Source organism: Lactuca virosa, chromosome 3 (genome assembly GCF_052849685.1).
Source record: "Lactuca virosa cultivar CGN04683 chromosome 3, Lactuca_virosa_CGN04683_v6, whole genome shotgun sequence".
In the NCBI taxonomy this organism is placed as follows: Eukaryota; Viridiplantae; Streptophyta; class Magnoliopsida; order Asterales; family Asteraceae; genus Lactuca; species Lactuca virosa.
In genome coordinates, this window is record NC_136428.1 from 257,889,991 (window position 1) to 257,915,335 (window position 25,345).

Genomic DNA, 25,345 nt, shown 5'->3' on the forward strand with positions numbered 1-25,345 from the left:
TTAATTAAACTTCTTGCAACAACGACGACCTTTCCAGTAGCAAGGCTGCGCTGTTCGAAGCCCTCTACAGCCATAAGTACAGACCCCATCTGTGCTGGGCTGAGATGGGCGATACGCAAATAGTCAAGATGTCAAGTCCCCGACGGCACTCGCACGAGTTCTGAAATTGTCCAAGAAACGACTTAAAGGATCGTACGAGAGAGCTACGTTGATGAGAGACAAAAACCATTGGAGTTCCAGATTGGTGGGCGTGTCTTTTGCAGGTCTCACCCTGGAAAGGCCTGATACGTTTCAGAAAGCGTAGAAAGCTAAACTCAAGTTACACCGAGAACTCCAGTTACACCGAGAACTCAGCAAAGTCCATCCCGTCTTCCTCGTGTCGAACCCAAAGGAAGTGTCTGTCCGACAAGGCACTTGCGATTTCCTCTCGACAACCGCGAGTTAGACGAGATTCCTAAGAACCTTAAGTAACTCCATCTTTTCTAAGACCATGAGTTATATTCTTGAATTTCGGGACGAAATTCCCTCTAACGGGGGGATGATGTGACAACCCGAAACTTTATCTTGCACACTTAGTCAATTCAATCAAAGTGAAACATGTTTTGTTGACTTCTGGCACTGTTTGAGGGTTTGTTTAAGTGTTCTAAGCTTAAGTATAGCTGGGAACGAGAGTAGGAATGAGCAGCAAGTCGTTTAGAGGCTAAACCGGGCCATACACCCTCTTGGGAGGTGTGTACGACCGTACACATGGGTGTGCGGCCACACACCCACCCTCCAAGCATACACCCTCCTCTATATAAAGGAGGAGACCCCTTCACTCATCCCTTTCCTTTGGCTGCACTCTACTTTCTCTCACTACTTTCTCTCTCTAAAAACTTCATCCAAGAACACTCTAAAGGCCTCAAAAACATGAACTACTTCATCATTCAGCTTGTTATATTGGTAAAACACTTGAGTCTAAGCCTAAAACTCATAGTGTTCTTCGTGTTCTTCATCCCCTGAAGGTGTACGGCCGCACACCTTCATGAGGTGGCCACACACACCTTAAGGACTCTCCAAAGTGAAGAGTTTGGCCTCCATTTGCTAGTTGGACTTGGTATTAGCACTAGAACACCTCAAAATCGACATTTCGGGCACAAATAAGGAGTGTACGGTCGCACACCCCTGTGTACGGCTGCACACCCCCTCTGTACGGCCGCACACTCCCATGTACGACCGCACACAGGCCTGGCCGCACACCCTGGCCGTACACCTGGCCGCACACACATAAAAGTCGAGTTTGGTGGCCTTACACTCAAATCTAAGGCCCTACACTCATTCAAGGACTTCAGTAGGTGTTTGTAACACTTAATTCTAAGTGTTTTCATGTCCCTAAGGCGTGTCCATATGTCCATTAGTGGTTATATACCCTAAGTGTATTCATATGTGTTATTACATGTAAAATAGGATTCGTTTGTGCCCAAGGCTCCAATTGACACCCGGCGATCCTATATCGACCTTTCATTCGAGTTACTCACTGCAGGTGAGTTCATACCCCTACGCTTTTTCCGAGTTTTTCATGTTTTCAGGGGGGGGATACAAGCAAAAGTACAAGGAAACTTGTGTTCAAGTATATTATTTTGTTAAAATAATTATATGTTCAATATGCTTTTAACACAGAAAACAGTTTTACCAAACGATTAAGAAATCAACTCGTAGAAACAGTTTTCAAAACTATAGCAAGGAACTTGTGAATCTTGTCATAAAATGTGATATTCTGCAAAGGATTCATATAAAACATAAACAGGATTTTCAGTATTATTACTTGTAAATTTGTTAGGCTAAGTTTTGAGACACGTCCTTGGTAACACTCCACCGGATACGAGAGTGTAGGACTAACCCTTGTAACCAGAATCTCTTGGAGGGAGAGCGTGACTATTGTGTATAGATCTATGGGACTGACTATCCCGCACCTTCGCTGCTAGCTACAGCGGGACCGTTAGGTTTAGGGGTGACAAAGTCATAAAAAGATACTGGCCCCCGGTACGTGCCATATCCAGTCTAAGTACGGTTATGACACTCACAACTTAGGTAACGAGAATTTACTTTTGTAATAATGAAACAAGTGAACTAACCTCAAAGTAATAACCGATTTGATTACTAGAGGGTATTAGTAATACCCTTAGGATCTAGTTCACTACCTATTTTATTTAGTTTTATTTATGTAATAAGGCTAATATACCTCTCTGGGTGTAACCAGCGCTTTTAAAAGAAAACTGCTTTTCGAGTATGGTAGATACTTGCACACCTCAGTTTAGAACGGAAAATCAATCATCAACCTTTAGGGAAAATATAGGATTTTCCCGGGATAACCCGGCCATTTAAAAACAGGATTGGTCAACATGAAACCAATGGATATTCATACTCCTTCCACGACTCCTTGGATTGTACATATCTCGTATGAATCGGGAAGTCATGGAAGGAATGGGTTTTCAAATACGTTTTTCATAAGAAAATATAGGATTTTCTTGAGGAACACTTTTCAAAAGGATTCAAAGAACTCTTTTCCACCAAAACTAAATGCTTATGAACTCACCAGCTTTATGCTGATATTCTTTCAAAACTGCTTGTATTCTCAGGGAATTAGTAGACAGGTACTTCCAGGAGTTCGGAGAAGTCGAAGTGTTAGAGTCGCGTCTCTCCATTTTACTTTGGATATGAACAAAACTATGTATTAAACAATGTAAACCTTTTTCATATATGTATTCAATGTCTGGTTGTGTTACTATGCTTGCTATGATACAATTGTTGTGATACTACGCATGATGTCCTCCACCCCGGAACGATTCCGCCATCACGGTTTCGGGGTGTGACACATAGTGTGGTTCATAGGCTAGGGTAGCCTTATCAGTTGGACTCTCAGAAAAACCTGGTGGCTAGACCAGGTGTGAGACTGGTAGTCTTAGCGGTGGTTTGGGATTTTTTCTTTATATCCCGGTTTAGTGAATCGTTGCTGTGAATCAGAAGATATTGGGTGAAATGCAAGTGCAAGTCCTTAGATCTCAGCTTATGAGTTATTTTCCGATTTGGCTTTTGGTTGAGAATTACGTCGGGAATCATTAGTATATATGTGCAAGATCTTTACTTCAGCAAGTTATGGATTAAGGAATCTGTATGTCGGGTTATCAGTTGGAAGGTTCAGGGTCGAAAGGATGTTTTTACTTCTGATGGTAGGAGGAGACCCTTGTGATTGTGTTTTGGAATGGTTCTACCTGTGCCGAGGTCAGGCAAGTTATAGGGCTTTAAAATTATGGAAGTTACGTATTGGATCGATCGTTATCGAATCAGTGATTTGTTCAGCTCTAGAGGGTTTTGTTCAGAACCTTGGTTCCTAGGAGGCAGTAAGGAGTGATTTCGAGGACAAAATCTAAATTAAGTGGGGGAGAGTTGTAACACCCTACTCCGAATCGTTTCCTAATTCGGGGCGATGGCCCGAAGATCGGGTATCATAAGTCCTAGGGCCTTTGGAAAAGAGAGATTTACACCCATTTGGGTGTGGGTAATGTAATTTAGATGATCTGGGAGTTCAGTTTGTGTTTTGGAGCTAAGGGGTATATTGGTAAAGTGTTAGTTCGGGCTTTTACGGAAATTAGATTTTAGTTCGGGAAGTTTTAAGGCAAGTAAGAGTTGATAGAAGCGTAGAGCTTATCGTCACCTTTTCGTCGATATAAGGATCGTTGGAAACGGACTTAGAACGAAGATGTTATGGCCTTCGAACATTTGGTGGTTTTAGGGTTAAACCGAGTACGCGGGGGGTATACAAGTGTACGCAGGGCGTACTAGTGTTAAGTCCAGTACGCGCGGCGTACACTGGTGTATGATGGGTGTACTAAGCAAAATGATCGTGGGTGCTTAAGGGATTGCGCAGGGCGTACTCCAGTCAGACCCAAACCCAAACTTAGGGTCTTGGACCCTACTTAAGCTCCTTAACTCATCACCAAACCCTATTATCTTTAGCTTCCAGCCCTCTAAACCCTAGAAACGAAACCCTAGCCACCATTTGAGTGGTTTTTGAGCTTTTGGTGGTATTTCATGCTTTTTGGTGTTCATAGAAGAAGAAGGAACTTCGTGGAGAAGTGTGGGATTGGTTGAAGCTTTTGTATTCAGGCTTGTTGTATCTTAATCTACCTTTTGGAGTTATAAAGTTTCTATCTAGATGACTCTAGGTGTTATATCTTGTTTAAGGAGTATTTTGGGTTCATTTTGGTCTTTAGAATCATCCTTGTGAGTATAAGCTACTCTACGAGCATAAAATGTTGGATTTTGGCCTTTGGGAGGTCCCTTGTTCATAAAAATGTCATCTTGATGAGTTATTTCAGACCATGCACGAGTTTAGATGTTTATTATGGATGTTATTAAGGATTTGGTCCAATTAAGCCCATGAAAAGGGTTAAATTTGCTAACTTTACGTTTTAAGACATCTCATTAGGGCCATATCCGAGTTTGGAAGTCGTTGTCTTAACCATTAAGAGCTTAATATGGATTTTTGGTCCCTGATGAGTACGATGGGCGTACGCAGGAAGTACGCTCAGTGTAATAAAGGTTTCATGAATTATCAGCTTTTACTCTATGCTTCGAGGGTCAGTACGCGGGGTGTACCAGTCTTGTACGAGGGGCGTACTCCCCAGTATGTATTTTTGGGCTTTTTAAAGTTTGGGCCTTGTTAGGCCAATGGACTTCTGGATTTAGGCCATGGTTAGACCGTGGGCTTTCTTGGTATTGGTCCCATGATAGTTTTTCGGCCCAATTAGGAAGTTAGGACATATTGGGCTTTGGGTTGCCATTTTGGGTTTTGGGCTTTTTGTGCATTTGGGGTGTGTCTTGGTTTTTGGGACAAGTAAGAAAAGGATAAAATGGTCTTTTACCCTTTACGAAGTTGGTTTATGGAGTGAGCCTCAGATTTTAGGTTATCGGATTAATTATTGATTAAGATTGTATTATGGTTAATTGGCACGAGGTTATCCACTTCAGCGACCCGAGTAGTTATTTGATTATCAGCGGATCGAGGTGAGTCTTGTCATTGTACTCGTGGGTCGTAGGCACCAATGTCGGCCCACTAGGTTCTGTTATGGTAGTTGTCTTTGTGACTCTTGCATGGAATGTTGGGCTAGGCCCATTTATATGCTGGGATAGGCCCATTGTATGTCAGGCTAGGCCCATTTTTATGTTGGGCTAGGCCAATGGATCAGGAGGGGCTAGGCCCATTGTATGTAATGTAGGTGCTAACTGTCTTTGTGACTTTTACATTTGTATGATCGGGCTAGGCCCATTAGATTGGTAGGGCTAGGCCCATTATGGTGGGTTGGTCCCAATATATGGGTTGGGCCCAATGTGAGGGCTAGGCCCAATGGTATGTATGGTATGCGGTATTTTGAGGAACTCACTAAGCTTTGTGCTTACAGTTTTATGGTTAAGTTTTCAGGTACTTCCGGTTCGAAAGGGAGGGGACCGGCTTGATCGCAACGCATCCACCCATGTTTCCGCATTATGATGATTTTGGGATTGTACTGTGATAACTGTTTTCTTATAAAGTACTTTTGAATATTTAGAAAAAGGATATTGAATGTTGACTTAAAGATAATTAATCTTTTGGTTGAATTAAAAAAATGAAATTTTTACCTCATAATTTCGAGACGTTGCACAAACACATCAATTTAGTCCTGGCCGGGCCCGACATTATAAGTCAACACCAAATCATTGAGGGGCCCAAAGATGTCGCTTTTTCCTGTTAAGGAAAATGGAATGAATAAACTTTGTCTTATATGCTTGCACCATTTACTCATCAAATCATGCACAACAACACGTTTTATAACATCAAGTTACTAATGCGTTTACGTATCATCAACACACAACTGACTTGTACACCACAACTCATATATCTATGTTTAACGATTATAATATATTATCGTCTCAAAATTACTCGTTATAAATTCCATGAAGTAATTCTCTTAGCGTGGGTTCATCCAATACTTAAATCTCCATTTCTAATTACTCATGAACATTGTAGCAATACCATTGCTATGTCTAAAACTCTTTAGAAAATCTATAATTCAATTCATGAAACTCATAATTCAATACTTACTTCCAAAAGCACGAACGACTGTGGAATTTTGAATAATCGAATTATTCGGGAAGTGAAACATGCAAAATGAAACACAATAATAAACAATTGACAAAAGGTAGTGAAAAACTAATAAATAATTCTCTATTATTTAATCACCAAATGTCAATTACATTTACTTTGTTACAAGTTTCAAACTAACTATCTAACTACTAAAAATAATATCATCTCTCAATCCAATGCTCCTAGCATGCTGAACGTGTTTAACCCTACTCAGACCCTTTGCGAGTGGATTTACAGGATTCTCTTCAGATGATACCCTCTTCACTACGAGATGACCTTCTTCTACCATATGTCTGATGAAATGGTATTTTCTGTCGATATGTCTTGATCTGCCATGATCTCTTGGTTCCTTTGTCAAGGCAACCACTCCATTATCACATAAAATTTCCATTGGCTCCTTGATGGCTGGCACGACTCCAAGATCTCCAATGAAGTTTTTCAACCAAATTGCCTCCTTTGATGCTTCGCTTACCGCTATGTACTCTGATTCACAGGAAGAATCAACCATTTTCTCGTGCTTGGAATTTATCCAAGTAACCGCTCCTCCATTTAAGGTAAACACCCAGCCAGATTGTGAACGAAAGTTGTCTCTGTCTGTGTAAAAGCTGGCGTCACTATACCCAATTACTTTCAACATATCACTGCCACCAAGTACAAGGACCCAGTCCTATGTCCTTCGCAGACACTTGAGAATATTCTTAACTAGTATCTGATGAGCTTTACTGTAATGCTTGGTTTAGGTATGGGTTAGTTTTCAACATTTTTAGAGTTTTGGGCTGGGACTCGACGAGTTGGGAAGCTCCAACTCGTTGAGTAGAGATCACTTTTGGATGCAGGATGAAGAACCTACTCGACGAGTTGGAAGGCACCAACTCGACGAGTAGGAGCAGGAAAGGGAAACCCTAATTTTCAGGGTTTGTACCCTATTTAAAGGCCTTAAGCCTCACTTGTAGCCTCCCTTACCACCCCCTTTATCCAGAGAAACCCTAAATCGTGTCTCATCTCCCATTTTGTGAGTATGTGAGCTTGAAAAGTGATTCTTGGTGCTCTTTTTGGAAGGAACTTGAAGCTTGAAGAGGTTGGATTGAGTGGAAGGCAGTAGATCCGAGATCTCCTTCAGTGTGGCAACCATTTTAAGGTATAAAGTCAAAACCTTGACTTTCCATTGCTTAGATCTCCTTCTATGAAAGTTTATGGCCATTATTAGCCTAGTTTGGTACCATTCTTGGTTTTGAGCATCATATGAAGATATGGCTTTAGATCTGGACATATCAGGGCCTTTGGAGACTTAAAGTTGCCAACTTTATCAAGTCTTGGCCCTCCTTCATGCTTTAGGTCCCTTAACAAGATTTGATTAAGTGTTTTAGCCCTTTAATGCCTTGCATGGATGTAAAGTTAGCAACTTTACGTGGTATCTCAACCCGAGGGGGTTGGATCTGACGTTTGGGACCTTGGATCCCGCTGGAAAGGACTAAACACAAAAAGAGCAGAAGGAACTCGTCGAGTCCCTTAGTTGACTCGACGAGTCGGGTAGGGTTTATCCGTTTTCGAGATTATAGATGAATGCAATGGACGATTAGAGTTTTGGTCTGCATTAGTTTGCGATCTTCTAGACATTAAGGAACTCGACGAGTTGCATAGGTAACTCGGTGAGTTGACGAGTTACTCCGATGACTCAACGAATTGTTGGATGCACCCGACGAGTTGAGGTCAACATTGGCTTTTGACCTTGACTGTTGACTTTGATTTTGACCAGGAGTTGACTAGGGTTGACCATTCAGCATTTTAGGCCTTTTTGGTATTGGGCCTTCGCGAATTAGGCCCATTGATGGATTTATGGATATCATAGTGTTGGGCTTTGTTTGGGCTTGGGCCTCAGTCTTGGATCATAATGGGCCAAGGGTAGAATGGTCAACTAACCCTATGTATGGATTAGGGACTATAGTATGAAACCCAATTGCTAATTGGGTATATTGATTGGTATTGATAGCTCAGGAAATCGGCGGGGCAGCAACTAAGGATGCCATTCGGGAAGCTTCTGCATTCGAGGTTAGTCTTCTCACTATACCAATGGGTCTACGGCACCAAGGCCGGCCCATTTTATGATATGTGGTACACTAGCTGTAGTAGAGATATGTGGTATGATAGTTAGCTTTATCCTAAGTGGTATGCTAGTGATTATGTGATATTAGCATGGAAGACCCCATGGGGGGGGAGCCCATAACAGTTGGATATAAGACCATGTGAGGGAGCCCGTGACATTCCTAGGTAAAGACCATGTGGGGGAGCCCATGGCATGATGGTATAAGATCATGAGGGGAGCCCACGACCTCCTTATATGTTTATGTATGTGTTATGTAGTATGATAGATACTTTTGTGATATATGATATGTTAGTTGATTATGTATGTTATTGCATGGAGGACCCAGGGGGAGCCCGTGACAGTTGGATATAAGACCATGTGGGGGAGCCCATGGCATTCCTAGGTAAAGACCATGGGGGAGCCCATGGCATGAAGGTATAAGACCCTTGGGAGAGCCCACGACATCCTTATATGTTAGTATGCATGGCTTATGTGATATATGTACGTTTTATAGTTAATATGATATGTGTTATGTACATGGTGGGTAGGGTATGCTCTGGGGAACTCACTAAGCTTTATGCTTAAGGTTTATAGTTTTGGTTTCAGGTATCATCGATTTGGAAAAGAAGGGCTCAGATTGATCGCAATGCACACACCTATGTTTTCCGCAATGAATGATTTTGAGATAACTCTGATAAATGTTTTACTTAGTGATGTTTTGGAATGTTTGGAATAAATGGTATAAATGTTTTAGCTATATTAAAAAAAATGAAATTTTTACCCTTGATTTTTGGGTCGTTACAAGTTGGTATCAGAGCCTTGGTTTGAGGGATTCAGACATACTTTCGGGTGTGTCTGAACTCAAACTGAGGATCTGTAAAGTTTTGAAAAAGAAAAAATGTTTTTAAGGAAAAAGTTTTCTAAGATAAGAAAGGGTGTGGTGCATGCAATCAGCCGAGCTCAAGTAAGTTTTCCCAAAATACCCCCATTTGTTATTTGTTATGATTTAATTATGAATCTGTGTATTGCATGCTAGTTAGGGCTAGGGGAGATGCCTTTATATGTTGTATGAGATGGTAGACTTGCATGCTAGCGTTGAGTAGTCAGCGATAGATTGGCCTGATATGTGATGCTTGGAGATACCGTATGCCATGCTAGAATGAGAAGGATTATTGGTATTAGTAACTGCTAAGTGTATGCTTTTAAAATTATATACGGTTCGGATCTTATAGCCTTAAAATAATTGATTTCACCTTATTTCCTGTTCCTCGTCTGGTTGTGGTCCTAGGGTAGAGTCTATTGTTCGACAGTCTATTAGATCCTATTCTGTGTATAATTTGCAAGCATAAGGCAGCCGACAGTGAAGATGGATGGATGAGGATAACACGAGTTGCGATATGGGGGCTGAATGTTCTATGATAGTCTTTTGGATCAGAGTGCTACTGCACGAATGCTACTTGCTTTGTGCTTTGTGGAACTCTTGAGTGATGGGAGTCATCTACTAAGTGAATATGACGATATTCAGGAGGTAGATGGCTGGCATCATGAGGAGTTCTTCAGCAGCTGATGGCAAGTCGAGGTTGGGAACCTAGGAAAGCCTAGGATATTCTCCAAGGAGTTTAATGGGACAGTTCGGTGAAGTTGGGAACCTAGGGGGAGCCTAGGAGTTGCTTCGGTGGGTATTGTGCTGCTTTTTAGCGGATATTTGGTGCATCAGTGGAGTAGGTGACTTAGAGGATTCGGGAGGATTGCTGAGGAAAGTATGGATAGGTGTGGAAGGTAGTATTGGGCCCGTACTACTGAAAGCACAGGAACCATACTCAAATCGGTGAGAATCTTCGAGAATCTAAGAAACCTATGGGAAGAAGATATCCTGGCTATGATTGGACCGTGGGGATAGCTGCTATGTAGAATGCCAATGAGCACGCAAGGGAAGGACCAGGGTTTGGTCCCAACTCCGGTGGTGAGCCAGTTAGCGGAAGGACTACTAGGATTTTGATTTCGCCTTGGATCTCTTGTATCAGGCGGCAAGGATTGATTGTGTGATTTATTGTGCTTTGGGATTAGAGACTATGTCTTGGGAGTAGTTTGTATCCAGTTTAGAGCAGAGGTTGCTCCAGCTACTGCAGTTCAGCCATTGACGATTGAGCTGATGAGTGTGTCAGGGTGCGAGACCATGAATGATATGGATCCCAGAGCCGAGGGAGGAAGATTAAGTAGGAGTACATCGATGAGAGAGGTTCAGGTCAGGTGAATTTTAGTGGAGGACCTCGGGCGAAGACCCAAGAGTTCAGATCAGCTTTTGAGAGACCAGCAGGGTCGGATCCATTGCAACGCTTGCTGAAACTGTGCGATGAAGTTTCGTTTCATGGGTTTGGATTGTCATTGGGATCGGAAGGAAGTGTTATACCATGTCCTCAGGATGGTCGAGGTAACATATGAGGAGATGGTCAGGATTCCTTCAGATGTTTGTGCATATACTACCTTATGCTACTTTAGGTGAATATCGGGAATGTGCATCGCTTTGGAATTGTGATAAGTTAGATCTCGGGTCGGTTCTCCACTATTGTCCGAGTTAGCAAGGGTTGTCAGATGCCATTCAGCATGCCGAAGAATCTTTGAGAAATCTTAGGGCAGATGTATCTCGTGGAGCGGATCCCACGTGTACCGTTATTGTTCCGAGTCCTTGTCGGAATCTGTTTAGGGGTCTGGATTGCTATAGGTGTAGCAGGGTGGGTCACGTCAGCACAGATTGCCCACAGGGGCAAGCCCATTATATTTTCATTGTGATCAGGTGGGTGACAAGGAAGCCAACGAACCGATGATTAGAGAGGAGTAGTGAGTGCGCCTGCTCCAGTTATTTTGAGGAACACCGACAGATGAGAGGGTTAGGAAGGAGCCCCAACAGAGAGGGGCCACACTTCGTAGTACCAGACAGGGGAGATCGTAACTTCAACAGGCGAGGGTGCGGGGTACGTACCTGTTTTCCTTCCTTCCAGCTGTACTTGGATTTTTGGAGGTTATCTTGGATCAGCGTGATGTAAGCGCATCAAGAGGTTGTTATCTCTGTTTGTGGTCAAGTTTATTATATTCAAGAAGGGTTATATGCCATCTGCATACCATGAATCTTTGGTGGAGTAGTACGAGGCAGTACCCTTATAAGTAGCGGATTCCTAGTGTTCGGATGTCATCTGGGGTGTAGTCGGGGTTAGTTGAAGGGCTTGTATGAGGGAATCATGATTGGGTTTCAGTAGCCTTAGTATTTGTGCTTGGAAGAGCAATCAGGATTGCCGAGGGAAGAGAGAGTTGTTGTTGAGGTTTTGGTTAGACCATCCGTCCTTTGGACTTCGAGATCTGAATGTGATATCAGTTTAAGCATTTGGAATCATTGATGTTGTTAGGATTCAAGAAGTGTTAGCCAGTTTTTCATGAATTCTGTTGTTTTGGGAAGGGTTACTTGGGTGCATTAGCGTTGGTAAATACCGATCGTCAACAGATTGATCATTGGAATGTAAGAAGGATTGGAAATCCTTCGATTTTCAGGCGCTGAGCAGACTTAGTTGGGCCTAAATGGGGGAGAACCGTCCAGGTAGCCAGAATAGAAGCGAAGGTGAAACTAAGATACACTTCCCATCCCCATCGGAGAAAGGAAGGTGGACCTAGTGGCTGTCCGGATATAGGATTCTGCAGGATGGGAGTTCGGAAAACTCCCCAACATTGGTTCGCGTCTTCTGGACGTCAGATATCAGGCTTTGGGGGAGGGAACTAGGTGGGGTTCCAGTCATGAATGGAGTTTAGTTTGGGTGATTGGTCGAGTGCGTGCTCGACTCAGTGTACATTTCGAATTGATAGATTAGGGGTAAGGCATTGGGTTGCGGTTGTGCTAGGGTGAAAGTGTTGTAAGACTACGGGGGAGCCATAACATTAACTAATGGTGAGTTAGAATGAAAGTGTTGTAAGACTATGGGGGAGCCATAGCATTCACTAATGGACAGTCAGGGTGAAAGTGTTGTAAGACTGCGGGGGAGCCGTAGCATTCACTAGCAGCCGGATAGCAGGGAAAGTGCTGTAAGACTGCGGGTTGGCCGTAGAATTCACGAATTCTTCAGAGGATTTAGGCCAGGGTAGGCCAGTTCACAAGGTTGTGGGTAGGTCATAGCCTAATTAGAATTAGGACCGGAAGGGTTGTTCGATCAGTTATCCGTGGGCGAGCCCGGATGGTTATGGGAATTTAGGATGGAACCGGTAGAGACTGTTGAACTAAGGGTTGGATCTTGAGTTGCAGGATCATGTGGATGAGTAGTGCATGTCACAGTAGGGCTACAGCTGGGTAGTCCTGATATTTAATCTCCTGGGAACCTGGTGGTTGGACCGGGTGTGAGACTGGTAGTCTCGAGGATCGGCTAAGGGTATTTATTAATCGGTCAAGTAAAGGATGTTAGATGTTATGGTGAATAATGCAAATGCAGATTTGTGGATGTCGAGGTAGGAGCGGAGTATCGATTCGTTTTGGGAAAGATCCCGAATCGGAGTTCGCAAGTGTGCAGTACATGATTTTGATTCAGTGAGATGAGATTTGGAAGCATCTATATGCCCAGGACATCAAATGCAGAATTCCGGGGTAATGAATGGGTTTGGTTCGATGGTAGCTTAAGCCATCGTGACGTGTTTCAGGATGGTTCAATCTGTAATAGAGCCACGACATGTTGGAATCAGGAAACGACAGATTGGAGGACACCGAGAATGATGTAAGACTACGTTACGCAGGTAGCGCGCACTTTTGTATTGGATTTGGTGGCGACAGGTTGTCAGGGTACGATGATTGGATGTGCCAAAAATATTGATGGAGCCATGAGTGACGATATGGATAGGACAGTTATTACTAGACGAGGTCTCTTCCAGAGGTTGCGTGGGCGAGTGTGAGGTTGCTAGTTGGCTCAGCAACCGGATAGGAATCCGGTATTCCTAATATAGGCGTTCGAAACCCGGTTATGATAAGTGAATCCAGTCAGTTGGTAACGCCGAGATAATCAGGATCGGAGAGAGCCTGGTGTGATTGAGTTCTGTTGCCTTATTGAACGGTCATGGAATGATCAGGGCGACGACTGTGGCCTTCGGGATGTCGGGTGTCGGTATTTGTTGGGTTCAGAATGGGTTGTCGTTTATTGGTAAGAGTTGGATACTCAAGCTTCATCGTGGTTGAAGTGCTCTCAAGGCTTCACTCAAAAGAAGTGACACCCGATACAGGAAGCTGGGTTGAAGGTCAGGTATACTGAGTCAGTTAGGATTTGGCCCTAAAAGGGCAAGAGGTGCATCATGAGAGATTGCGGAGGAAGCATTATCCAGAATATTGCATCAGCAGACTTCGAGGAAGAAGTCTAGTTCAAGTGGGGGAGATTTTTAATGCTTGGTTTAGGTATTGGTCAGTTTTCAAAATTTTTAGAGTTTTGGGCTGGGACTCGACGAGTTGGGAAGCTCCAACTCGTCGAATAGAGATCCCTTTTGGACGCGGGATGAAGAACCTACTCGACGAGTTGGAAGGCACTAAGTCGACGAGTAGGAGCTGGAAAGGGAAACCCTAATTTTCAAGGTCTGTACCCTATTTAAAGGCCTTAAGCCTCACTTGTAGCCTCCCTTACCACCCCTTTGTCCAGAGAAACCCTAAATCGTTTCTCATCTCCCATTTTGTGTGTATGTGATCTTGGAAAGTGATTATTGGTGCTCTTTTTGGAAGGAACTTGAAGCTTGAAGAGGTTGGATTGAGTGGAAGGCAGTAGATCCGAGATCTCCATTAGTGTGGCAACCATTTTATGGTATAAAGTCGAAACATTGACCTTCCATTGCTTAGATTTCCTTCTATGAAAGTTTATGGCCATTATTAGCCTAGTTTGGTACCATTCTTGGTTTTGAGCATGATATGAAGATATGGCTTTAGATCTGGATATCTCAGGGACTTTGGAGACTTAAAGTTGCCAACTTTATCAAGTCTTGGCCCTCCTTCATGCTCTAGGTCCCTTGACAAGATTTAATTAAGTGTTTTAGCCCTTTAATGCCTTGCATTGATGTAAAGTTAGCAACTTTACGTGGTATCTCAACCCTAGGGGGTTGGATCTGACGTTTGGGACGTTGGATCCCAATGGAAAGGACTGAACACAAAAAGGGCAGAAGGAACTCGTCGAGTCCCTTAATTGACTCGACGAGTCGGGTAGGGTTTACCCATTTTCAAGATTATGGATGAGTGCAATGGACGATTAGTGTTTTGGTCTGCATGAGTTTGCGGTCTTCTGGACATTAAGGAACTCGACGAGTTACTCCGATGACTCAATGAGTTGTTGGATGCACTCAACGAGTTGAGGTCAACATTGGCTGTTGACCTTGACTATTGACTTTGACTTTGACCAGGAGTTTAGTAGGGTTGACCATTCAGCATTTTAGGACTTTTTGGTATTGGGCCTTCGCGGATTAGGCCCTTTGATGGATTTGTAGATATCATAGTGTTGGGCTTTGTTTGGGCTTGGGCCTCAGTCTTGGATCATAGTGGGCCAAGGGTAGAATGGTCAACTTACCCTATGTATGGATTAGGGACTATAGTATGAAACCCAATTGCTAATTGGGTATATTGATTGGTATTAATAGCTCGGGAAGTCGGCGGGGCAGCAGCTAAGGATGTCATTTGGGAAGCTTCTCCATTCGAGGTGAGTCTTCTCACCATACCAATGGGTCTACGGCACCAAGACCGGCCCATTTTATGATATATGATACACTAGCTGTAGTAGAGATATGTGTTATGATAGTTAGCTTTATGTTAAGTGGTAGGTTAGTGATTATGTGATATTTGCATGGAAGACCCCAGGGGGGGGGGGGAGCCCGTGGCAGTTGGATATAAGAGTATGTGGGGGAGCCCATGGCATTCCTAGGTAAAGACCATGTGGGGGAGCCCATGGCATGATGGTATAAGACCCTGGGGGGAGACCACGGCCTTCTTATATGTTTATGTATGTGTTATGTAGTATGATAGATACTTCTGTGATATATGATTTGCTAGTTAATTATGCATGTTATTGCATAGAAGACCCCGAGGCGAGCCCGTGGCAGTTGGATATAAGACCATGTGGGGGAGCCCATGGCATTCCTAGGTAAAGACCATGGGGGGAGCCCATGACATGAAGGTATAAGACCATGGGGGGTGCCCACGGCATCCTTATATGTTAGTATGCATGGCTTATGTGATATATGTAGCTTTTATAGCTAATATGATATGTGTTATGTGGATGGTGGGTAGGGTATGCTCTGGAGAACTCACTAAGCTTTGTTCTTATGGTTTATAGTTTTGGTTTCAGGTATCATCGATTTGGAAAAGAAGGGCTCGGATTGATCGCAGTGCACACACCTATGTTTTCCGCAATGAATGATTTTGGGATGAACTCTGATAAATGTTTTACTTAGTGATGTTTTGGAATGTTTGGAATAAATCGTATCAATGTTTTGGCTATATTAAAAAAATGAAATTTTTACCCTTGATTTGTGGGTCATTACATTTACCTGGATTTCCCTGATAAGGACTGACCATGCTGAAACCATATGACACATCAAGAAGTGTACATGTCATAGAATCATGATAGATCCAATGGCGAAAGCATATTAAATCTGACTCATTTCTGCTATCTCTGCATCAGTACTTGGACTCTGAGTTTTACTCAGTTTGGTATTACTCTAGATAGGCAGTTCTCCTTCCTTGGAATTCTCCATACTAAAACGTTTTATCACCTTTTTCAAGTATGTAATTTGACTAAGTCCAATTAGTCTTTTACTCCTGTTTCTTAGAAATCTTATCCCCAGAATATAAGCAGCCCCTCCTAGATCCTTCATAGCGAAACACTTTCCAAGCCAAGACTTAACCTCTTGCAAAGTTGGAATGTCGTTTCCCATAAAAAGTATGTCATCAACATACAACAATAGGAATGTTACTATACTCCCACTAGCTTTGGAATATACACAAGACTCATCTTCACTTCTGGAGAAACCAAACTCCTTGACTTTCTCGTTGAAGCAAAGATTGCATCTGCGAGACGCTTGTTTCAATACAAAGATGGACTTCTCAAGCTTTCACACTCTATTGGGAAACTTTGCATCAACAAAGCCCTCTGGCTTATTTATGTAAACATCCTCAATCAACTTCCCATTAAGGAAAGCGGTTTTGACATCCATCTTCCAAATTTCATAGTCATGAAATGCAGCTATGGCGAGCATTATCCTAATGGATTTTATCTTAGCCACTGTTGAGATGATCTCATCATAGTCAATCCCTAGGGTTTGAGTAAAGCCCTTCGCAACCAGTCGATCCTTGAGAGTGTGTACCTTTCCATCCATGTCGGTCTTCTTTTTGAAGATCCATTTGCACCCAACTGTGTTACGACCTAGTATATTATAAACCAAATTCCAAAGTTGGTTGTCATACATGGACTTGATCTCGCTGTCCATTCCCTCTTCCCATTTGGCTGCCTCAGGGCCTACCATTGCTTCCTTGTAGTTAGCCGGTTCATCCAAATTTACCAGTGTACTATCACTGATAAACGTATCACCATCTGTAGTAATATGGAAACCATAGAACTCAGGTGGCATTCTAACTCTGCTAGAACGCCTAAGAGGTAATGAGTTGTCAACTGGTTCAACTAGAATCTCTTCCTCTGGTTGAACCCTAGCGTCTTCAGAGGTTCCTTCATCTTTTGATTCTTGAATCTCTTCAAGATCAATGGTACTCCGAATGTCCTCTTTACATTTGAGCTCTCTCTTGCGAAAGTCTCCTCTTCATGCTACAAAGACCACATTCTCACTAGGTCTGTAGAACAAATATCCAAACGATTTCTGTGGGTAGCCGATGAAAATACATCTCTCATTTCGAGGTTCAAGCTTGTCACGAGTCTCTCGTCTAACGAAAGCTTCACAACCCCAAACCCTTATATGTGTTAACGAGGGAACCTTCCCTGTCTACATCTCATGAGGTGTTTTGGCAACCATCTTAGTTGGTACAAGATTAAGAATGTGGGTGGCAGTCTCTAAGGGATACCCCCAGAACGGAATTGTAAGAGAAGCTTGACTCACCATGGAACGAACCATGTCTAACAAGGTTCGATTGCGCCTCTCAGCTACACCATTAAGCTGTGGTGTCCTAGGAGGGTTCAATTGTGAAACTATTCCACATTCCTTGAGGTATTCGTGGAACGTGATACTAAGATACTCTCCGCCTCTATCTGATCGGAGCATCTTTATGTTCATGCGTAATTGATCTCGACTTCATGTTTAAACTCTTTGAACCTTTCATAGGTTTCTCAATTATGCTTGATTAAGTAGACATAACCATATATGCTATAATCATCAGTAAAAGTCAAATAGAAGCGATTAGCATCCATTCTGGATGATATGAAAAGCCACACACATCTGTGTGTATGATATCCAACAAACCTTCATGTTTTTCACAAGATCCAGTGAAAAGTTATTTTGCATCTTACCCAAAAGACAAGATTCGCATGTATCATATGACCTTAGGTCAAATGATTCCAACATTCCATCATTTTGGAGTTGGGCAATGCGTTTCTTGATAACATGTCCAAGAAGACAATGCCACAAGCATGCTTTGTCTATGCCATTAAACGAAGCAATTTGAAATACACTATTTCCTAAATTGTCTACACACATCACAATTTCATATACACCATCACAAGGTAAAGCTTCAAAATAAAAAACACCATTTTTATAAGCAGAAATAGAACCATTCTTATCCTTAAAAGAATATCTAAAACCTTGTATGAACAATGCATGAAAAGAAATAATGTTTCATGTCATTTTTGACGAGTAACAACAATTCATAATATCTAAACTAACACCATTACTACGCACTAGGCTATAAACTCCAATCTTGGAGACATGTGAAGATCGCCTATTCCCCATGATCAAGTTCATTCTACCGTGCTCCACATCCTCACTTCTTCTTAGCCCTTGCAAATCAGAACAAATGTAAAATGCACATCCTGTATCAAGGACCCAAGAAAGAGAAGATGATGATTTATTAGATAAGATAGTGTATTTACCTACAGAAGTCTGCTTCAACTTGCCATCTTTAATGTTTGCAGATACTTTGGGAAACTTCGTTTCCAATTCCCTTTGTCGTTGTAGTAAAAGCAAGTGGCCTCTTTGGGATCAGAGGCAGGAAGAGCATCAGAACTGGATTTACCTTTGGGTCCATTGCTTGACGACCCAACTTGAGACTTTCCCTTTCAGTTTTGCTTTGGAGGACCTTTTCGCTTCTTCCCCTTTCCTTGACTAATGGCCAGAATGGGAGCACTAGTAGGATTGGAGGCAATACTCTTTCCCTTCATCCATGCAATAGTTGTTCGCAGGAGGTTGTGCAATTGAGCCAAGGTGGTCTCATTGTTGTTCAGATGATAGGTCAAGATGAACTGATCATAACAACTTGGTAAGAAGTTCAAGAGTATGTCAATAGCCAACTCCTCAACAAAATGCACATTTAGCCTAACAAGGCGATCCACGTATCGTTGCATCCTTTGCACGAGGCTGTTAGCAGACTCTCCCTCTTTTATTTTGCTTTCTATGAGGGACTTTACCACCTCGTACTTTTCTTGATGAGCTCGCTTATGGTACTTTTCCATAAGGTCCTTGTTCATCTCGTACGACCAGTAATCCTCATAGAATCTTTGCAACTCAGGAGTTATGGTGGCTACCATGATGTAAGCAAATTTTGTCGCATCATTATAGTGCTTCTTGTAGGCAGCTAGTTCTTCAGGAGTGGCCTTCTATTCGTCAATCTCATTTAGTTCTTTCTCAAGGACATACTCCTTATCCTCGAAACGAAGGGCCATTTTGATGTTGCGCATCTAGTCGTTGTAGTTGGTGCCATCCAATGTCACCTTCGAGCAGATGTTTAACAACAAAAAGTTATGGGAGGAGGAGGAGGAACAAGAAGCATCATTTGAAGTAGACATCTGTAAAAAGAAGGTAGTACAAGTAAGATAAGAATAATCCTTAATATAACAACCCAAAAATGAAATATTAAGGTTAGGATCCAACTAAAAATTCACAACTTAGAAAAGGGATGCCATAATCTAATTGTAAATTTTATAAAGGTAGGAAAATGACGATTTACCAATTCCACCAATAAAAAAGGAAATTTGAAAGAAATTAGGTTAAGTGAAATTCCTAAATCTTTTGAGACTCATTAAAACTATTCAATGACATGTTTAATCTCATATTATGTTTTTCCATTTGTGACTGGGATACTGAGGAGCACAAAAAAGATGTCAATAACCATGCAAATTATCTTGGCACTCTCGATGTCATTTATCATCTCATTTTAATGTGTCGGTTTACCACACGTGCTCCATTAATCAACGATAATTTTCGAGATGCCCATTATTACTCTTTGTAGTCACTATTAGTGTGCCGGTTAACCACACGTGCTCCACTAACTACTATAAAAGTATAATGTACAATTTCATGGGTTATCATACAAATTCACATTTTCCTAAAGTAACTAAGATTGTGATTTTTTTAAATTAAAACGGTTTAGTTACTTTTAATAGCATTATACTTTAGTTGAGAATTAATTGTCCTATCAAACCCGTTCGGCTAACGACCCTCCACCATAAAAGAGCGGTGGGTAAGAATGGATACCCAATAGCGGTCATTTTATAGGCTGCTTCTTTAAACTCCCATTATAGTATGGCTTCGTGAATGAGGCGTACTAGCGGTTCGACTGACTAAGTCTTATACATATAGTAATTATTAAACCTTTAATTTATCATATAGTATAAGGTGTATCTTAAAACTTTTTCAAAATACTAGGTTTATATTTAAATTTGGAAAATTAAATAATTAATTTAAATTTAAAAATAAACCAAATGATTTATTAATTATCTATTACTTAACATTTAATTAGTTATATTAAATCAAATAAGGATTATCCATTTAAATTAATCAATTCATTTAATTCTAATCCTTATACCCCTAAATTTTTGAAAATAGGTATAGGATTTATCCAATTTTAATTATCCCTTATTAAGGCAAGTAAAAAGATAATTACCAAAATTAAAAAATCTATAAACTATGAATTTTCGAAAATAGCTTGGGGAGGAAGGTAAGGGATTCAAATCCTTACCTTAATTTCGAATTTCTTTGGGAGGAGGGTTAGGGTTTCAAACCATAACCCTAATTTCGAAACTTAGGGGGCAAGAAACCCTAATCCAATTTCAAAATTTGTGGCCGTTTAGGGTTTAATTGCCATAAACCCTAATTTGATCAAATTCAACAATTATTGCAAATTCAATTGAAAATAACCCTAACTCTCTGATATTACTGATGGTTTTAGGCATAACAAAACAAACTTAAAACTCTTAAGTATGCATGCAACCTAAAACAAGATCTATGTTTTAACTATTGAACCTATAACTATGAACATCAAATAAGAACCGTAGGAACCCTAGGTAATTTTTGAAAATTACTAAAGAAGAAGGTTTAGGGTTACATACATTTTAGATGTTATTGTAAACAACTACAAATCCTCTTGTTGATCTTTTGGAAGCAAGAACCATAAGCTTCGTGCCTCTAATGGTTCACACCAAGCTAGCAAGAGGAAAACTATTAAGAGAGGAGAAGAGAACCAATATTTCGTCCAAGGCTTGTAGAGGGATGGGATGTATGCATCAAGGGCTAGGAAGGCCTTTATATACATGAGGAATCTTGGGGCCAAAGCTAGGGTTTAAGGGATAATCCCTAGATTCCCTTACTTGGTGACCAAGCAGCCCAATCCCTAATCCAAAGGCCTTGGACGAAAATTCTAGGCCTTCCCTAGAAGTTTTCGTCCACCTGATATAATGAGGTTCTAGAGCCTTCCTTCCTCAACATTCAATAAATAACCATGTTGGATCTATATGCTCAAGAATCATTATTGAGTGATGTTGCTAATAACATATAATCCTATAGGGTCACACCTTAATCAAGTTGGTACTTATTGAATATTTATTATATATTTGATATTAATAAATAAATTCAACTCTTGTATTTAATTAGAGAAAAATTATTGTTCTATGAAAACAATATTGTAAGAGGTAGAAAAATAGTCTTTATATGATAATGTATCATATAATAAGTCATGTACAAAGTTTTGGACACTATGGTTAACCATGATTAAATCAAAGGCTTACCCTACCATGGTTAAAAAGACTAGTGAACATTTTTTGTCCTCTTAAGGGCCTATGACCGAAAGTGTGTAGCGAAATGGAGGTTACTTGTCAACCTCCATCATCTCGTTCCCCCTACCTCTCATTTATAGCCCATACTTTTGAATATTATATTCAAGAGGCCATGCTTGGATGGGGTTATAAATAGAGTGTCTTATACATGGAGAGGTTGCTAGTTTTTCGATCTAAAAACTTCTTCTCCTTTTCTCTCAAAACCGTAAGCACATAAGATCTTGGAGCTCTTTACTCTTTTAAAGACAGTACTTGCTTTTGGTGTTCATTTTGTGTCTTCCTTTAGTGCTTAATTGATTAATCACTTAAGGCTTAAAGAACAAAGTTGTACAAGAAGAAATCTAGCAATTTTGGTACCTTATTCTTGTTGGTGGATTACTTGTAGAGAAGATCAAGCTTCTTGTTCTTGCCATCTACTTCAACACCCCAAATCCAAGAAGGTCCAAAGGCTACAAAGGTTGTTATTTATAAACACTCTATGGTTCTTGTAATATCATTCTAACCTCTTTAAAAGGACCCTTGATGGTTTATTTTGTTGTCACACTCGAAATTTATAAAAAAAATTTAAAGCTTCCGTTGCCGGTTTTTGTGAAAAACAATCTATTTTATGCAACAAAAACCCTTCAATGGTATCAAAACCATCTTTTAAATGTTAGAATGATTTTTCATGATAATCTTTGGTTTTCGGAAAAAAAACATGGATTTCTTTTTGGCTAAAGAAATATCCATATTTGTTTTCTTTGGCAACTTGTTGTTGAAAGTGTTTATTTTTATATAACCATTTTTTCATGCATTTCGGTTATATAAAGGTTGCCTTAGAAAAAACAAAGAGTTGTTTGTTGATATGTTTGATATGTTTGTTGTGTATAAACAAACCATTAGGACATTTGTGGTTGGTATTTATTTATTCATATGATGATGTAATAGATAAATAGGTATTATTTCATTTGTTCATTTTTGTATGTAATAAATTAGTTTTTAGACTAGTTGTATTTTATTTTTATAAAAATATAACAAGATGGAGCATGAAGTTCTTATGAAGACATGGAGCCTTTTTGAAGATCTTGAAGTGTCCTAATAAGTCCTTTAGGAAATGACTTAATATTTGTTGTGATGGCTCACAATAAATATTACTAGAAAATGGCTTTGTTTATACATTTTAAATGCATGCTTGTGATGTTTATTTTTGTTGTTATAAAATGTTGTATGTATGAAAATATGTTTTCCATGCTAAATTTTTTTTACAAAAATAAAAAATAATAGTAATAAATAACATCAAACTTGACGTTTAGAGTTTTATATAAAAGTTTCAACATAAGATGTCAAAATTGAGTTTTTTGTTAAAAAGAGTTTTTGAATAATTTTTTTTAAAAACTCAAAGGTAGCCAAACTTTTAAAGATATAAAAAAGTTTAAAATATTTTAAACTTAATATAAACTCCATAACTCAATAATAAAATGTTGTTTTATTAACAAAGTTAGAAACCGATTCCAATCCGTATAGCGTCGAATTAAAATTGAATATAAATTTTAACCGGTAAAATTTTATATGAAATAAATTCAATATTGTGTTTTTTGGAACACTTTAAATGTACCATGAAATATTTTATGCATGAAATATTCATGATACAAAATGTTTTAAAATGCTAGAATAATAAAACATTGATAAAAAAAACTCTTATTTACAAAACTTCAAATCTATGCAATCTATTGAAAAATCACTTGGGATTTTTGTGCAATTCATGTGGATTTTAGGGTCACCTTATTCATTTGAGTTGTAAAAAATAGTCAATGTGTTTTTGTATTTGCTTATGGGATAAAGGTCACCTAACCATTTGTAAAATAAAACTCACATGTTTTTTAAATGGATGATTTGATCATTTTCAATGTGATAAAGGTCACCTACGCATAAGAGTTTTGAGGCATAGATGGGATGAACATGTCATTTAAAAACAAAGTAATGTTTTTGGATACCATAAATCTAAGAATTGCATAAGTGTTGTAATTGGTTATTGTAACCAACCGATCAACAAAATCACTTGAGTAGTGGGTCACCTCCTCAAGTTATTTTGGGTGATGTGGATCTTAGCTTTTCAAAATTTAATTCGAAGGGTAATTATTTTTGAAAAGAATTTATATCAAAGATATTAAAATGAATCTTATAATTTTGTAGATGACTACCCCAACTGTAACAGCCTCATCACTCACCATCCAATCCATCCTCGAAAAAGAAAAACTAAGTGGACCCAACTTTCTTGATTGGTTCAGATAACTGAGAATTGTCCTCAAGCTTGAGAAAAAGGACTATGTCCTTGATGAACCTATCCCAGAAGAGCTCCCAGCAAATGCTGCCAAAGCATCGAAAGATGCTCGGGCAAAATATATTAATGATTCAACCGAAGTGGCTTGCATCATGCTTGCAACTATGACTTCTAAACTTCAGAAAACTTTTGAGTTTCATGAAGCATTTGAAATGATTGAACAACTGAGAGTCATGTTTCAAGTTCAGGCTAAGCAAGAGAGGTTTGAGACCTTGAATGCTTTCACTGATTGCAAGATGGCGGAGGGATCTTCTATGAGTGTACATGTACTCAAAATGAAAGCTTATGTTGAGCAACTTGCTCGCCTCGGATACCCATTTGGGGATGAGCTAGCGACCGATGTGATCCTAGCCTCATTGCCTAAGTCATTTAACCAATTTGTGATGATCTTCACAATGAATGACTGGGAGAGGAGCATTAATGAGCTTCATAACACGCTCATAAATGTTGAGGCAAGCATCAAGAAATTTGGGAACAATTAAGTGTTGATGATCCGTGAGGGTCAAATCTCCAAGAAGAAAACCGATAATAATACCGGTAAGGGGAAAGGAAAAGATGCCAAGAAAGGCAAGGGCAAGGGAAAGGGTAAAAGGAAGCCTCCTTCTACTAACCCAACTCCTAAACCCAAGTCTGCTGCTGACTCTGATTGCTTTCACTGCAATGAAATGGGACACTGGAAGCGGAACTGTCCCAAATACCTAGAGGAAATTAAGAAGATCAAGGCCAACCAGGTTGGCACCTCAGGTATATATGTGATTGAATTGCTTACATTCCATACTAATTCTTGGGTATTCGATAATGGAAGTGTTACTATCATCTGCAATGATTTGCAGGGACTAAAGAATGTTAGAGAACTAAGAGATGGCGATTTGGAACTTCATGTTGGCAATGGCAATCGAGTAGCTGTCAAAGCCATATGACAATATCATCTTTTGCTTCCAAATGGCCTTAATCTTATTTTGAACAATTTTTGTTATGTACCTAGTATAAATAGGAATATTATTTCTAATTCTCGCTTGTATGAACAAGGTTTTCGTTATAAGTTTGACTTTGATTCTGAAAACATTTCCGTGTTTACAGATAATGTGTTCTATTTTGAGAATAGTCGCAAAAATGGAATATATGATATTGATTTAAATGGTTCATACAAAAAGGATAATTCAATGTTCAACTTAAATAAGAAAACAAAGTTATACTCAAATAAAACTTATTTATGGCATTGTTGAGTTGGGCACATAAGTAAAACTCGCATTGCTAAGCTCCAAAAGGATGCGATCTTAGAGTCAACAGGCTCAGAGTCTTTTGATGTATGTGAACCATGTCTATGTGGAAATATGACCAAAGCTCCTTTTATCGGTGTTGGTGAAAGAACTTCAGATCTATTAGAACTCATACATACTGATGCATGTGGACCTTTTAGAACAATGACCAGAAGCGGTGAAAGATACTTCGTTATATTCACTGATGATTACAATAGATTTGGATAGGTGTATCTCATGAAACACAAATATGAA

General features: G+C 40.1%; 1 protein-coding gene across 1 annotated transcript; it reads left to right on the forward strand.

Annotated features, from left to right (window-relative positions):
* The first annotated feature begins 23,935 nt into the window (after positions 1-23,935).
* On the forward strand, positions 23,936-24,313 carry LOC145164552 (uncharacterized). The gene has a single exon (XM_079083264.1). The coding sequence runs from the start codon at positions 23,936-23,938 to the stop codon at positions 24,311-24,313; it is 378 nt and encodes a 125-aa protein (XP_078939390.1).
* The last annotated feature ends 1,032 nt before the right edge of the window (positions 24,314-25,345 follow it).